Source organism: Anas acuta, chromosome 13 (assembly GCF_963932015.1).
Source record: "Anas acuta chromosome 13, bAnaAcu1.1, whole genome shotgun sequence".
Taxonomy (NCBI): domain Eukaryota; kingdom Metazoa; phylum Chordata; class Aves; order Anseriformes; family Anatidae; genus Anas; species Anas acuta.
Genome location: NC_088991.1, coordinates 4,194,001 through 4,210,109, shown reverse-complemented (window position 1 = coordinate 4,210,109; position 16,109 = coordinate 4,194,001). Strand labels below are relative to the sequence as shown.

The 16,109-nt window shown below is 49.8% G+C and overlaps 1 protein-coding gene across 5 annotated transcripts in view; it reads left to right on the top strand.

The window, feature by feature from the left end:
• The window catches only part of AMOT (angiomotin), a 59,930-nt gene that overhangs the window by 18,334 nt on the left and 25,487 nt on the right, over positions 1-16,109 (top strand). For 3 of the 5 annotated variants that reach the window (XM_068696539.1, XM_068696538.1, XM_068696541.1), the window contains 3 exons: positions 6,090-6,251; positions 7,619-8,537; positions 14,083-14,533. In XM_068696539.1, the coding sequence (XP_068552640.1) occupies positions 7,666-8,537; positions 14,083-14,533 (1,323 nt within the window). In that variant the 5' untranslated portion in view covers positions 6,090-6,251; positions 7,619-7,665. Of the gene's footprint in view, positions 1-670; positions 1,189-6,074; positions 6,252-7,618; positions 8,538-14,082; positions 14,534-16,109 lie in introns of those variants that run through there. The other 2 variants (XM_068696540.1, XM_068696537.1) reach the window with 2 other exon arrangements.

The window sequence follows — 16,109 nt, the reverse complement described above, 5'->3', positions numbered from 1 at the left end:
GCCTTCTAAAAATTTGGTGGTCTGGATCTCCTCTTGGGTTTTACTTTAAAAAAAAATAATGCAGATCCATCTTTTTAACCTGTGCTGCCCGACTTGGATCACAAAATGGGCTCGGGTTGTCCAAGCCCTGCAGTGGGGTTTGTTCCCTTTCTTGGGCTGTGGCATCTCTGAAAGAGCACTGCCAGGTCTGCGGGGATGAGTTCGCTGTTTTAGCTGGTTCCCTTTACAAAGAAAGGAAAAAAAAAGGAGCCTTGTGGAAAAGGAGGGCCCGTGGCCGACTGCTTGCCTTGCTCTGTGACTAGTCCCATTGAATTCTGTGCGACTGCTCTGTGCAACGAGAAGAGCTCCTCCTTATGAAAAAGGGCTTAAAATAGTTTAGATTGTGGTAATGCTGGAAAAAGCCAGAAAATTCCCTGCTAGCGTTAGGCCGTAGCGATTGCTTCCCTACACCCATCTCTGCCTGCAAGTTTTATTTGTGTCAACTTCTTATGCACATTTTCAGGACGCCGGGGCTGGCGGCGCGCTGCCTTAAGGTTTCAGCAGACCCCTCCAGCTGCCTGGGGAGTGGATCGCCCTTGTTTTTAGGACTTCAGCTTTTGGGCTCGGATTTTGACTTTATTTTTAATGCAGATGCCGATTGTAATCTTTTTTTTTTTTTTTATCTCCTCAGCAATTAAAAGAGCCCGATGCTATCAGTAGGGACAAATGATGCACTGTCAACGTTCTGCTCCCTTCTGATAATGCACATGAAACTGGTTTGCATGTTTGAAGATTACATTTTCCTCTCACATGGTTTTCATTATCTGAGAGCCCCGAGGAGAGGCCTGGATTAAATCAGTGGAGGAATGGCGAAACCACACAATGCAATGAAAATGGTGCTGAGGCATACTTGGGATACTTGCGGGACAGGGGCTGCTGACGACAGAAGCAGGGCGCTGCCTGAGTGCTAGCAGCAGCAAGAAGCCGAGCTCTCTGAAAAGACAAAACAAAGCCCTATGCCGAATTCACGTTGCGGCTTGGGCTTACAGCAATTCCTGAATTCTGCGAGGATAATTACTGGAAATCTGTGAAGCTTGGAGCAGATGAATCTCGCTCGGTACGCACTGGGAGGCAACCCTCCGCAATGAGCCGTGGGGTGACTCGAACCGGATCGAGCTCACGCGGGTTTCTCGAGGCGGCGTCTGAGAGGTGAGAGCTGGGCCTTCGGGAGTGCAGAGCGCTCCTCTGGCTCGTGTTGGAGCCGGGGCTCTGTGAAACGTGCAGAAATCGCAGCACAGGCCCCAGAGCTGTCTCTGCACAGATCTGTGCGTGTGCCTGCTGGTGCTGCCTAAAGCGAGCGGTGCGGTGCATTGGGAGCAATGTCCCTCAGAGTAACGCTTTGGGGCTCGGTTCTGAGATGCTGTGGAGGAGCTTGAAATTCCAGAGCTTTCTCCCCAAAACGCCTGAAGTCCGGAAGCATTCCTGTTTATACCAGCCTCTGCAGGGCTGTCTTCTTTTCCTTTTTTCTTCTTTTTTTTTTAATGCACAATCTAAATTACGTTGGGTAAGCTTATAGGTACCTCCCTGGGAAGAACTTGGCACTTAGCAAGGGAACAGGAATTCTGAGGTCTTCTGAGCTTTCCCTCGGAGCTGTTATTCAGAGGGCTGGGTTCTTCCCATGTTGCTGTCTTGACTTCTTGTTCGAAGCCGAGCAACTTGCTGCTTTTTCGTGCAGCCTGCCAGGCTTCCTCGGGCTTCTCTGTGCCCCATTCCTGGTACTGGGAGCACTGGAGGATGGTCGGTGGCTCGTGGCACAGCTTCTTGGCCAAGGGGGGCTCGCTCAGAGCCATGCTGGATCCGCGGGTGTTGCGCTGGCCTCCCGCTGTGATTGCCAGGTGATGTCATCTCAGGGCTATGCGTATTATTTGCACCCCTCCGGGTGACATTGTTCTTGTTTTTAGTGAAAAGGAGGAAGTTTTTCTTGTTTGCCCGGTGACTCTGTCCCTCTGGTATGAAGATGAGTAACGCTGGCGCCGCTCCATGCACCTGCTCGGTGCCACCCTCCACGATCACCTGAGCCAGTCAGCAGATCCAGGCGAGCAGGGCCGGGATGCTTGAGCCAGGGGAGTGCTTATGGCTGGAGGCTGAAACCCACTTTGGTTGGGAGCAGGTGCCGGGGCGCTGTCAGGATGCCGTGTGCCTCATGTGCCGCCTTGTGGCTTTGGGAGCTGGCGCCAGAGCTTGGGAACCTTTATCCTCACGGGCTGTTGCAGCGCCTGCTTCTCCTTCCCTCCTCCTTGGGTAGGGCTGGAAGGAATGGAGAGCGCTCGGCGATAGCCTGCAAGACGCATTAAAGAATTTTTGGACCCCACCCTCGTGAGCCCAGTGCTCGCAGCCACTTCAAAGCCAGCGTGTGTGCAGAGCAGCTGTTTCTAGCCCTTTCACCGGTGCTCACGCGGAGCCAATGGTGCAGGATCAGGCAGAGTGCAGGCTGGGCTCTGCACAGGCCATGTAGCAGCGGCGTGTTTCCATGAAGCTCCGGGTGACTCAGCATGTGAGCTGGGCTCTGCGATAGCCCCGGGGGTTCCCAGCCTGTCCTCGCTGTGCTGTCTCTGTTCTGTGCTCCCCTGCTCTACCCCAGCGCGCAGGTATGTCTGAAGGTAACTCTGCACCTAAAAACCAACCTGAGACTTCAGCCAGCTGATAAGCATCCCGTCACCTGTTGCCAACCAGGCTAAGTAGTAATAGATATGTGTGTTTTAAAAAAAAAACAAAAACAAAACACAGAATTACTTGGCACAACCTTCAGGTCACTGCCTGACGAAGCTGCGTTTACCGAGCTTTGGCAACCTGTCTCTGGATTGCTCTGTGTGCGACCGACCCAAAACTTGGTAGCAAAACTGAAAGTGCTTAACTGTACTCCAGCCCTTCGGAGGCGGTGAACCTGTTCCCATCCCACCTGATGCGTAAGCTAATTAGCTTCTTGACTAAGCACTCATCCTGGGCAAGTATGCACAGGCTGCCCTCGCAGGGACTCTTGCATTCCTCCCGGTTTCACAAGCTGAAGAAAGATGCTTCTCTTCACTTGTGAAGTCGTTATTGCTCCACGCAGGTTAATTGAGCCCTAGCGTTATAGCCACTCATCAAGCAGTGGTGAGTAGCTCACTTGTCTAAGCTTGTTTATTTTTATAATGCTGCAAAATATTTGCATGCTGCACAGAAATGTGCTGCTTTAGTTCCTTGCAGCCTGGCGGTATTATCATTTTAAATTCTTCATGAATCTCTCTTCCTCATGAGGGGCTGGCGAGGCTCCAGCGCATAATTGCACGGTGTTGGAGACAGGAGCCTTGCTTGCTGCAGCTTTACACAATGCCCTGCAAACACGGCCCTTGTCTTCCTTACGTAGCGCTGGAGCTCCCTCCCCTTTACGTCCACCTGATCTCAGCATGGCTGCGTGCAGCACCTTGCAGTTCCTGGGTTAGTTCTGCCAGCTCTGGACTCGGGAACGTACAGGTACGATCTTACGAGAGACAATTTCAGGCTGGAGGTTAGGCTAAGGCGGTGAGATGATAGAGCCATGATGCCTGGGAACAATCTGCCGCATCTGTTCCGCCTGGGAAACGTACCTCACGGTGCTTCCTTGGGGCAGAATTGTTCTGAAGCTGTTTTCCACTCGGAAAGCAGGGTTTTTTGCTAGGCTTTGTGGTTACGAAGAATGCACTGTGCAGTGCAAAAGCCAGGACAGTTTCACAGAGTTTTTGGTAGTCTGAAATGAACCGAGTGCAGTTAACTATCCGTCTTAATAGATTTAGGCTAAACCCCAAAAGATGTCTGTTTAAAATGTTTACAGAACCTGTTCCAATTTCCTTCCAGCTCTATCATAACAACTTTTCCAGTGCACCTCACTAATTTCAGTCTTTGGCACGCTGGAAACTGAAATTGCTGGAAGAGCCTAACACAAACAGAATTTGGTGTCCAAATAAATAACACATGGGCTACAGTACCGATTGTACTGTTCATTTTTTTGTCTTTCATTGCATAAAATAGTTCGACTAACTGGTTCTGCCATGAGTTCCCAGCTTGCCCAGAAAGCAGATTCCAGGAATGCTGCCACCCAAGTTAGTTGCACAAGATTTTCTTTGTTAATTAAAAAAAAAAAAAAAAAAAAGGATAGAATAGGGGAAAAAAAAAAAAAAAAAAAGGCTTAATGGGTTTAATGCTAACAGATTTCCAGTTGGGACAAAAGTCATCTTTGGGTGGAAAGGCAGCATCGTACTGAATATTTAAAGAAACTGGATTTGTTGCCCAGACTATCTCCATGTTGGACCTCCATCCACCTCTTGTTCTGGATTTCCAGGCTGATTCCTAGTTTGCACCCCCACTCAGATGAATTTATTCAGCCCCAGCAGATCCTTTCAGCGTGCCCCCCTGTCTTTAGATGGCAATGTGAGCGTGTGGGGCTGCGCAGTGGAGCTGGGTGTGTGAAATGGTTGCACGCAGCGTTGCCTCCTTGAACGTTTCAAGGAGTCAGGCGTGCACAGATTGAATTTGTCTGCGGAGAAAATCTTCGAGGCAGGATCTCAAGCTGGGATGTATCTTTGTATTAAAAAAAAAATAAACACACACACACCCCTTGCATTTTTCCAGTTGAGACAAAAGAAATCTTTGGGTGGAAAGGCAGCACCATATTGCATAATAAAAGCCTTTTTATGCTCTAATAAAAAGGGTTGCTCAGGGCAACTTTGTTTAAAAAAGAAAAGAAAAAGCGGAGTGGATGATAGCGGTGTGAGGGGTACGAGGAGTCCTCCTCTGCTGTTGTGCAACACTGGGGAAAGAAGCTAGAAACTGCTCTGGTTATCTGCTATCTTAATGCCTGCTTTAAAGGTTCTTTGCTGCATATTTGCTGGCAGCTGTTTTCAATATATCCCGCTCCAGCTAAGTCACCAGTTAAGAATTTGACATTAGATGTTTTTTTCAACCACCATCTTGAAGTACCACACCACACAACACAGCCTTGTTCCCTGCTCAAATATTGTTCATGTGCCTTGAAATTGCTGTTGACACCTCCGGTATTTAACGTGCAGATCGGAGATAACGTGTGCTGGGTGTGGATATGTGCCCTAACGAGGCAGAGACCAGCATCCCCGGCTGCGTTCCTTTGCCACATCTGCTCGTTTTGTTTTCTGCTACATTCCAGGAAAGTAACCTAAATGATCCATCCCAATCACTAGTTGTAATTTCACTATTTTTGTGCTTTTTACCCTTAAAACACAAGCGCACCATGGGCACACACAAGCACGCTCCCCTTCTTTTGCGTCGTTTGCCTTTTTCTTACACCTCCAGCAGTAGATTTAAGCTCTCGAATAACACACCGAACTGCACGTTTCCCTGTGTTCTCCTCATTCTCCCCTCAATGGTTAAAGTTTCTTTAGTGCTTTCTATTCTGAAAGGGAAAAGTAGCGTAATTAAAGAATGTTTGGGGAATTGGAGCTGGGCTCTGCAGTATGTTTCTGGCATATACTTTGGCAGTGTCCTTTTCTTTCCCTCGCTTTCCCAGTCAGTAAAATAAAGCTAATGCTCATATACTGATCATTCTCACAGTCATTTCCGAGGCATGATTCGTGGAAGTTAATAAAGTGCTTAACCATAGCACCTTTCAGCAAGGACTTTCTGCTGATACAATTTGCGATATACATATACAGTACCCCTGAAAAGGGAGCTGGAAGCACAGGGTATCATCATCTGTGCTGCAGCTTTCATTCTTAGCAAAAACAACCCCCAAAAAATCAACAACAAAAAAAAAAACAACGACAATGGAGTTAAAGAATTAGAATTCACGGGTTTTAATCACTGTTTCACTAGGAGGCACAGATGGGACAGAGCATTACTTGGCAACATTTAATCTTGGAGCAGAAATTGTCATGATTAAAGCAGCAGCTGGAGTAGATTGTTAGGGACAGGGGAGTTCATTCATCCTAAAGGGATCAGAATTGCTGGGCTCTGGGAGAAAACAAGAAGCTACAAAAGGAATATGTGAAATACGGGCCAAGGTTTGTTATTTCTAGGGTCTCGTCAGCCAATTAAAACGATGTTTTCAATGCTTTCCTCAGAATTACTTTGGAAGCGAGGAGAGCATCAAGTGATCTGGCCTGCTGAAGAGGACACTGAAGCCATCTCTGAGCGGAGATCTTGGACTTGCAGGAGGAAGGCTGTGTCCCCCCATGAGCCAGAACTGCTCCTCCTTACCAAGGAAGTCCAAGTGAAGGACATAGGTACGTGCTGCTTCGCCTGGGGGTTCAGAAGTATCACATTGCAGGGCCTGAATTCCAGGCTTGGTGAGGCAGCCTGGGAAGAGGGGGATTTTAATGTTCTCTTCATTAACGTTTGCAGAAGGTTTGTCTGCCTGACACATCAAGGCCTTGTGGTACAGGGGTAGGCTCGTGGGGCAGGCTGTCCTGGTGGAGGAAACGGGGTGGCTGTGCAGACATGGAACAAAGCAGACCCTCCAGGTCTCCAGACCCCAGCGGTCAGTCCCTGGTTCTGCCACAGCACAAGCTGGTGTGAGCAAGCTGCCTCTTCCTAGGGGACAGAAAAATGGTGTCAGAATGAAGTGCTGGAATGCCAGCAGGAGCTTGTAAAGCATACTCTGTCCTGCGCTGTTCTAGCTCAAAAGTAGCTCTGCTTTTACTTAAGCGTCTCGGAGGTGTCATTCAATTCGAATATTTTGGCTCATGCAAGGCCAACGGGTATGAGTTTCCTCATCAAATTCCTGCCTCCACTGGGAGACGGAGTGAGGTATAATTGCTGTTGGTCACTGGTTGTTGAGTCTTTTCGTAAGATGTGCTTGGCACTGGCTCTTTGTGTTTCTCTCCTTGGTACGCCGTGTTTTTCCCTGTCACTTCCAAGTCTTTGCCTTAGATCAGACAACTCTTTTTCCTCCTCTCACATTTGCATGCATTCAGGTGATGACATATGTGTGAGGATTTGGTTGCCTTTGTGTAGTAGGAAGTCAGGCGTCCTCACTTGCACCAGTGCGTGGTATTTTCTGCAGCAGGGAGACGAGGAACTAATCTCTCCCTGGGTATTTATTAACTCTAAAAATCTGCTGGCTAACCAGGTATTCATACTTGCTTAAAATGTTCTAAACTGAGAGATTTCTTTGCTTCTGCGAACCATATCTCAGCAGAACTCTTCTTTTCCCCTGCTCTTCCTTAAAGCTGACAAATTGCTGATTTCACCCTTTTATCCTTGTCTGCCTTTAAATATGGGAAACATATTTCACTGTTGGTAGCCCTAAGTGTAAAACAAACAGGGCTCAGGCATTTTTACCATCATCCTGTGAATTATAGGTCTCCTTTCAGCCTGAAAGCAGCCTTGCTGTCTGAGGTATTCAGCACGTATCTCTTCAGCTTGCAGTCGATTGATATTCCTATAAACTTGCGAGTCACCTTTCATCACCTTTTGAGGCTTTGCCCCCTAGCATGCAAGTCCTTCTTAGGTCGAAGGGCCTTGACGACCCCCATTGTTATGGGAACCTTTGGTAATCTAACCTGCCTTCTTTCTGTATTTCCAGCCATTGCTCTTAAACGTTGTCTGCTTGATCCACTCAGGCGCTAATAGCCGTGTCTCCTTTCCTTAGGTCAAGGGCAGCTTTTACATTCCACCCAAAAGGCACCACGGTTTGAGATGAGGAATTCAGAAGAGCAAGCAGCTACGACAGTTTTACAGCGCCTGCTGCAGGAGCAGCTCAGATACGGAAACCCAAATGACAACCGTAACCTCCTCGCCTTACACCAGCAAGCCACGGGAAATGCCCCCCCTTTCAACAGCAGCGGGAACCCAGCGCCGCAGAACGAGGGGCTGAGCTCCCAGGACCACCAGCTCGTGACTCATGCTGCCCGGCAGGAGCCCCAGGGCCAGGAGATCCAGGTGGACAACAGCATCATGGAGAAGCAGCTCTCCCCGCGGCTCCAGAACAGCGAAGACCTCCCCACCTACGAGGAAGCCAAAGTCCAGTCGCAGTACTTCAGGGGCCAGCCGCACGCCAGCGTCGGGGCAGCGTTTTACGTGACGGGGGTGACCAACCAAAAGATGAGGACTGAAGGGCGGCCCACGGTTCAGCGGGTGAGCCCGGGGAAGGTCCACCAGGACGAAGGACTGAAGGACCTCAAGCAAGGCCACGTCCGCTCCCTGAGCGAGAGGCTGATGCAGCTGTCCCTGGCCACCAGCGGTGTCAAGGCGCACGCGCCTGTCACGAGCGCGCCGCTCTCCCCCCTCTCCCCGCTCTCCCCTCAGCAGTCGAGCGACCCTTACAAAAATTCGGGCTCCAATGAGTTCTACAAGAACTCGGTGCAGCCCCCTTCCCAGCCCAGCATGAAGGGGATGGAGCAGCGGGGGCCTCCTCCGGAGTATCCCTACAAAAACGTGTCCACCCCATCCATGAACTGCAAAGCTCAGGACTCGGGGCATTTCTATAGCGAGCACCGCGTCAGCCAGCAGGGGAGATCCGACGGGCCTATGATGAGGTATCAGCATCCCCCTGAGTATGGGTCGGTCAGGTAAGCATGGTCCTAAAATGACAGCCCGATAAGGAAAGAACCTATAAAACAGCCCCCTGGCACTCCCGAGGCAGGTTATCTTTCAGCAAAAATCCCCTCTCTATTGTGTGAGACTGCATCTTGTGTTCAGCTGCAGACGGTGTCTAGAAGGCCCGTGAGCTGTTTCACTGGCTTACCTAGAGAGGCCTGACACATTTCAGAGAAGAAAAAAACACAAAACCAAAGCAGAAAAAAGGCCAGTTCAGGTTTTCTGGCACAAGGAAGTTCAGTGCAGCTCCAGAGCCTTGCAGAAGGTTTGTAAAGGAAAAAAAAAAAAAAAAAAAAAAAAAAGCCAAAGTTGCAGTGCAATTCGTTTTAGGAGCTTGCAGTTACTTATTGCAATACTTGTGCTTTAATTATATCTGCCAAGAAAAAAGATATTTTGTTTTAGGTTTAAGCTGCACCCGAATGCCCTGTGGGAAAGGAGAAAGTGAACGAAAGCAGTAATGGTGAGGGGAATAAACATCACTGGAGCTTTTTTTAGGGTTTTCCAGAGTTTTCAGTGGACCGAAGCATGGGAGTGGAGAGCGGTGTGTGCTTTGTGCCTCATCCCAGGCTTGCTGGCTTAGCTTTTGTTAATTTTCCTTGCATCATTTGAAATCCCAGCCTGTTCTGGTTTCCTCCAGATTAGAAGCTAGATTTGGCTAGAGCCGATGTCCACGTGGGTGAAGATGAAGCTTTATCCAGGTGGGCTGAAAATCTTGGCTCTGCCTTCCTTGTTTCCTTATCTCAGCCCTGTCCTAGACCCAGGGGGGGCTTTGGTGTGATGATTTTGGCCTGGCTTTGAAGCTGAAAGGGTAACACCGAGCAGCAACAGGAGGGCATCGCTGCGTGAGTAAACGGTGAGCTCTGTGTGCGGTGCTGTGTGCGCTGGCTTGAGGGGAGCGGGAGGAAGAAACCAGGCTGCAGTTGGGCACGGAGGCTGAGCCGGGGGGGAATTTGAGTCTGCTCAGAGCCGTCTTAGGCCTATGGGGAGCTATTTTCAGAGTTTGTCCACCATTGTTTGTGATCTGAAATGACTTCAGCAGCATACAAGCCTGATGAAAAGGCCCTTTGATCTGGCTAAATAAATAATAAAGAGGCCAGGAAGAGGGGAAGTAAAGGGTTTGTGGGGGGGTGGCAATGATTGTCGAGGCTCGTTGCAAATCTTTTTGAGAATTCAAAGGCCTCAAATCTTCTGCATGCAGGAAAGGAAACAGATCCTTAATGGTGCTGCTGCATCAGAAATACTCGGGGCATTAAATATAGCGAGGCTGAGACACAGCCTGCTTGCTGTGTAAGGGAGAGGTATTTGAAAACATGCCAGCAGCCAGCTCCTCTAGACAGGGTGATTTTTGTCTGTATGGGATGGATCCTGGCTGCCTCGAAAGAAAAGCGGGGGGAGGAGGAGAAAGGTTCAGCTGGCAAGGTTTCCAGTAGGGGAAGCAACCGAAATTTGTCTTCAAAGCACTGGGAATCTAATGAGGTTACTTTTTAACCTAAATAGCTGCGCCGAGAAGAGGTTTCCTTTGCAAGCAAATGCTGAAGCAGGGGAACAATTGCAAGGCTAATCCATAAATTACAGAGCAGCGGAGCAAGGGAAAGCAGCGAGTCCTCTATTCCCCTCCCTCTCCCACGGGCTCGGAGAGGAGCTGTCATCTGGACAAGAAACCTTCTGTGCTACCAAAGGTGCAGCTGGGTGATGGGGCAGGACTTTGAAGCCATCCAGCTTGCAGGAGGGCATTTGCCTCGCGCCGGGCCGTGTGAGGGAGCCTCTTTGCAGCCTCTCCGGGGCGATGAAGCATTTTCAGGCACTGAAGCTGCCCTGCGCTGCGGCCCTGGCCCTGCGTTTATCGGGATTAATTTGGATTGGGAAACGTGCGCGCATTTTTCCAAGCGTGTGTCAAGGAAACAAAGCCCCTTCTTTCTGCTGGGGAAGCCCCACCCTTCTCTGCGGGTTTTTCCCCTCATTGTTCGGGGGAATTTGAGGGTGACCTAACGATGCGGTTAAATAAAAACTCGTTGAGCAAGATAAACATTGGGGAATTCACAGCATTCTCATGCTTCACCCTCCCCGGGCTGGGAAAGGAATGGGCCGGGTGGTAAGTCTAAACCAGTCGGCAAACATTTTGCCTCACCTGCTCCTGGGCGGTGTAAGTTTGGGAACACATACATGTTCCTAACCAGGTTGGTTTAATGTAAATACCAGGCATGCCGGAGGCGTCTGCGCTCTTTGGAAATTGTACAGTTCAGAAGAGGGCTGGCTGCGTGCGGAGCTCCAAAGCCCCTGCTCGCTGCCTAAAATCTGCCCCGCAGCACCGGCGATGGAAGCAAACCTTCGGGTGGCAGAGGAAGAGCTGGGGAGAAGGGGCTGCCACGGCGCAGAGGGAGCTGCCGGTGTCGGATCCCAGCACCATCCTGTGCTCAGAGCCCAAATCACCGAGCGCTTGCTGCAGGGATAAATCCCATGTTCGACAGGGAGGCCTGCAGAATGTGCCCCGTAATTAGTAAATCACCCGCGTGCCTCCGGGCTCCCGATGGCTGGGTTTGCTCACGGGGCTGCCCTTACGCCATATCCCCTTCCCAAAAGCTGACGTGACCCCGGGAGCTGTGGAGCCATAAATCCCCGCTTGTGCTCGGCCCCGGCGCTGCGCTGCGTGCCGGGGGCCGTCAGGGAAGCGGAGATTCTTGTGTGATGCTCTTCAGAATGAAGTGGCCCTTAAAGCTGTGCTATCAAGCTTAAACATTTCTAGGAATTATTGCAGGGGTGTGTTTTTTTTTCTTTTTCTGTTTTTGAGATTTTTACGTCTTTACAACGCTGAGGCAAATTGAAAGATATTGAGTAATTTTATCTTCCACGTATTTTAAGAGTCTGTCTGCATTCTTGCCTGAAGTGGTTAGTTGGAAATAATTGGAATTACTGCTGCAGGGTTACCTGAGGACTGAGCTCACAGGGAGGAAAGCTCCTATCACCATTCTGTCAGCGGTTCTGGTAGGTGACCCCAACATACCTGAACATTTCGGAGCTTTAAAGCCCTCCAGTAGTACAGTTGGGTTCCTCTAGCTTTCTAAAGCCTCTGGGTCCCAGATCAGGTTACCAGAGAAATAAACTCCACGATTCTCTTGTTAATCTGAGGGATCTCTGAGCCAGCTCATGTGAGCCCATGAAATACATGTAGGTATTTTGGGAGACAAAACTGAAAGTCGTGGGGGTGCTGAAAAGTCCTTTGAACATGCATGGGGAAGTTTGCATACAGGATCCGAAAAGGTTTAGATGGCACCGAGGTTACTAGGAAATACCTATCTCGTATTCTTATTATATTTTTATTATTTTTCTTTCTATTATATTGATTTTCCAGCAAAACACGATCCCCAGTTGGATGACCTTGTGTCACAGGGAATGCAGCAGCATATGTGAGGCTTGTGAGGCTGCAGCGCAGCAGCACGAGAGGCTCCAGCCTCGTGTTGCAGCCTGAGCCCCCCCGCTGGTGGATTTTCAAGATGTGCGAGGCTTTGGGGGTGCGTGCCAAAATGCTGGGGCTCTTGGAAATGGATCCGGGTTAGCAGTACTCGGCCATGACTTCCTAGAGCGCTCCTTTACAATAAGTCTTAAAAAATGTAAGTATCGGGCATCTGCTGCTTTTCTTTGCCTGTTTTGGCATTCTCTTCACTGGGGCTCAAGTCCTGGGGGAACAGCAAGGTTCTGCCCGTGGGTCTCTGATGATAACGGGGTGCCTTGAGTCAAACAGCTCGAGCTGGTAACGTCGGCACCCAAATAGGCCTTGTGAGGCTTCCAGTATTAGCACATGGCCATCAGTGGAGTTGGTTCTCTCTGAATCACTGCTTCAGGTTGTTTCCAGACTCGGAGGGGGTATTTTGCGCGTTCAGGAGGGGGAAGGGTTGGGGTGATGTTTGTTTTGAGCTAGGAGGCAGACTGGCACCGTAACTATTTTGGTCTGACCTCTGCAGGTCATCGGAAATTAATTGTCACAGCAGAGTTGTTCCTTAATTGATTACAACAGCCAACACAGGAGCGTGACAGCCTGTAAAGAAAAAGCTTGAGGAGCTGGGGGGCTTCTGAAGATGCAGGGTTTCAACTTTGTGTGTACCCCGGGTGAGCTGGGGAGGTTTATCTCGGGTAGTTTCCAGCCCCTAGGTGATGCTGGGCAGGTCCTGTGGTGCCTTCCCTTCGCTGTGAGAACTGGCACAGAGAAGTAAGGAGCTCGGTGCAGTGATGAGTGGAGCTGACCTCCCAGGGAAGGGAGAACCAGGCTGCTAAGCTGAACGTGCCTGAGGAAATCAGTTGCACGTCTCTCTTCTGCATGACCCTCGGGATCCCCACCCTGCATACAGTCGTTCCTGGGGAAACAGCTCCTGAAATGCTGCTGCTGACAGGGACCGCAGCAACTAGCTGTGTTTCCCCTAAGTGGAGGCTAGATTTGTTTCCCCGTTAAGGAACCCGAGCGTCAGCTGGGAGGTTTCCAAGCACCTTCTCTGCTGTAGAGCAGGGAAGATGAGGCACGGGACGCACAGCACTGAAACAGTGAACCCCGCGCCGGCCTGGGAACCTCCAGCCTCCTGCGGGTGCTGGCAGCCAGATGTGAGTAGCGCAGGCGTTTCCTCTCTGGCCGGCTCCGAGGAGTTGGAGGAGTTGATGCGTTCGCTCTGCACAGCACAGGAAGGACGATGCCGAGTGCTTGCACATCGGCCCAGGAGCCCTTTGTGTAACCCTTCAGCTCCCAGTTCAGCTCTGGCACGCTGCTAACTCTCCTGGTACGGTGGCAGAGCTGTGCCGGGGGCTCCTTTGTACGTCCAGCACCCCCTGAGCACAGCAGAGCGAGCCCCTAGGGTCCCTCCTGGGAATGCAGACAACTGCGGGGCTGTCAGAGGTTGAATATCTTTGGGGGAGGAAGCAAAGCCTGCCTCCTGAGGTCATCCAAGCACGATAAAGCCACGCAATCTGCTAAGAAAAGTCTGCTCCTTGGCTAGCACAGCGGAGTGTAAGCTGGGGATCTCCAGAGATCAAACTCTTGATTGACCAGGCTGCAGCCTGTTGGGTGATAGTTAGAACTTGTACCAGGGTGCTGACGTAGTAACAGAGCTTAGCCAGTTCCTATAACTTCGTATCCTAATTGCAGAGGATTCATTGTTTTCTCCACGAGAGATCGCATGTTTCAGCGGGGAACAAAATAACCCGTTCCCAGCAGTCCTCAGTCGAGCTGTTTTATCCACAAAGCGTGGAAAAAAGTTACAAATAATTTTGGTCAGTGGTTGTTGCTGGAGTTTCTCTTGGTGTCTCTGTACAAAGTAAACCCATGAGGATGACCGTCATGTACTTAGTATTTATTTCCTGGTAACTATTTGATTTTAAAACAGTTTTTAAACAAATGTTAAAAAAATAAACACGAGTTTTTTGTGCAGGAATACCTGTGGCTAGGAGCTACACGCATCGTCTCCTGCCGTCTCGGTTGGTTGACCCATCGCCTTCTGCATGACTTTGACAGGGCCTCTTCTCTCGGTTTTCCAGGCAGAACCCAGACGTGCAGCTGCAGCTACAACAGAGACCACCTCACCACCACAGTCCGACGTCGTCCTTGACGTCCTTGGGATCTTTGACCCTGCTCCAGTCTCCGCCGCCATCCAGGCTGTCCCCTTCCCAGCACCAGCAGCCCCTGACTCCGAGCCAGGGAGATCCTGGCCTCCTGCCACGGACCCAGCAGCCCTTCTTGTCAAACCAAGTGCATCAGGGAGATCTCTACCGACTATGCCAGCCTTTTCTGGGCCCGCAGCAGCAAGGCGATTCCTATTCCGTAATGTCCAGGGCTCAGCAGATACCTTCCCCGTACCAACAGATGCAAGTAGATCCTTTTTCCATAGTTTCCAGGGCCCAGCAAATGGTGGAAATCCTGTCAGAAGAGAACAGGTCGCTACGACAGGAGCTAGATGGGTGTTACGAGAAGGTGGCCCGGTTGCAGAAGGTGGGTATTTTGTGTCTGGTGTCATCCATAATTGAGTGATCTCATCTGCAGTTGTTACACTGCTTGCTTAAGGCTTTGATTTATTGACTTTAGAGTCTTTTTTATGTAGATTGATTAGTTGTATCCTGTGCCTTTGGGGGCAGCAGCTTAACTTCATCAGAAGATAGAATCAAATCCTTCAGTTTAATTCTAACAGCTAATTGACTGTGCTTAAAGGAGCATCCTCATCAGCTGTCTCCAAGAGGCTGGCTGTTTGGCTTGCTTGATTAAAGCCAATGTTCCTGTTCCCAGGATAGCAGCAGGCTTCCTTTCCCCATCAGTCTGAAAGAGTTTAAAGACCGTGGGCAGGGCTCGTCTGAATCATTACAAGGAGGTGGTCGCTCAAGTAGGCAACAGGGGGCATGGCTGCCAAACTGGCTGGCAGGACAGTGTGAGGAATACTGCTGCTCTGGCTGCGTTAGAGGCATTTGGGCTGCAGGGCTGAAACCAACAGTTCTGTACTGAAGTCACGTAAAAACACCTCCCTTGATACCACACAACTTCCACAAAAACTGACTGTCCTCTTTTGGATCAAGCTGTTGGCCACCTTTGGCTTTATAAAAAGAGAGAAAAACGAACCAGTGGTGATAAAGCCCTCCTCCCACACATTTAAAAAAAATAAATAAATAAATCCAGTGAGAGCCATCAGCAATAGGCATGTGTGCGGATATTTTCACCACAGCCTCATAGAAATAACTTCTTGATGAGCAGTGGCTTAAAGTCGTGCAGCAGGTCAGCCTTGCTGCGCCGTGCAGCTGCGAAGAGGCTGACGCTGCTTGCAGTTCAGGACTTCAGCGGCCTTGCAGTGCTCTTTGCACTGAGCAGTCTCCCGGGACAGAAAAATGTGTGGCTGATTAAAACGCTGGAGTTCAGATGACCAGTGTGGCTTCCCACGCTGATTTATTTCCTACGTTACCTCTTTCCAGGGACATATGTTCATTGTGTTGTATTTTTTTTGGAAGGTTCCTGGCCAGGAAATGCTTTAGAGAAATGTTTGACAGCTTCCTGATAATGAAAGAAGGATAAAAATGAGCTCCCCTCCGTCCCCCAGTTGATGGCTTACCGATGGGGTTTGCCATTACATGAATCCACACTTCAGCAGTGCAAAACTGTGCCTGGCAAGGAGAGTCAGCAGTGAATCTCCTCCTGCTCCAGGTGATCAGCTGCTTGCCTAAGCTCAAACCAAGAAGCTTTATGCTGAAGGCTACTAGCAGGAAGGAGAGAAACTCCTTTCCTACAAATGTTCCCCCCACTGAAGGAAATTGAACATTTAAAAACACAACCAAATTGTGGGAGTGCAAGCAAAGAACATCAGGAGGTTTTGTTGTGAATTTTGGACCAGAACAATTACACAGCTACCGGGTTCAGCAGCAGTGCAGGGGCTGACACTTGCATTTTTTCACATAGTTTTGTTCACCTTTCTCATTTAGTTTTACTGACCCAACGCAGTATCACATTATCTGCTTATCTCATTGTTTTTTGCCCAACTTGACCAAAGCAGTGCCCAGCTCAGTAAGGAACAGAAGGCATTTGCCTC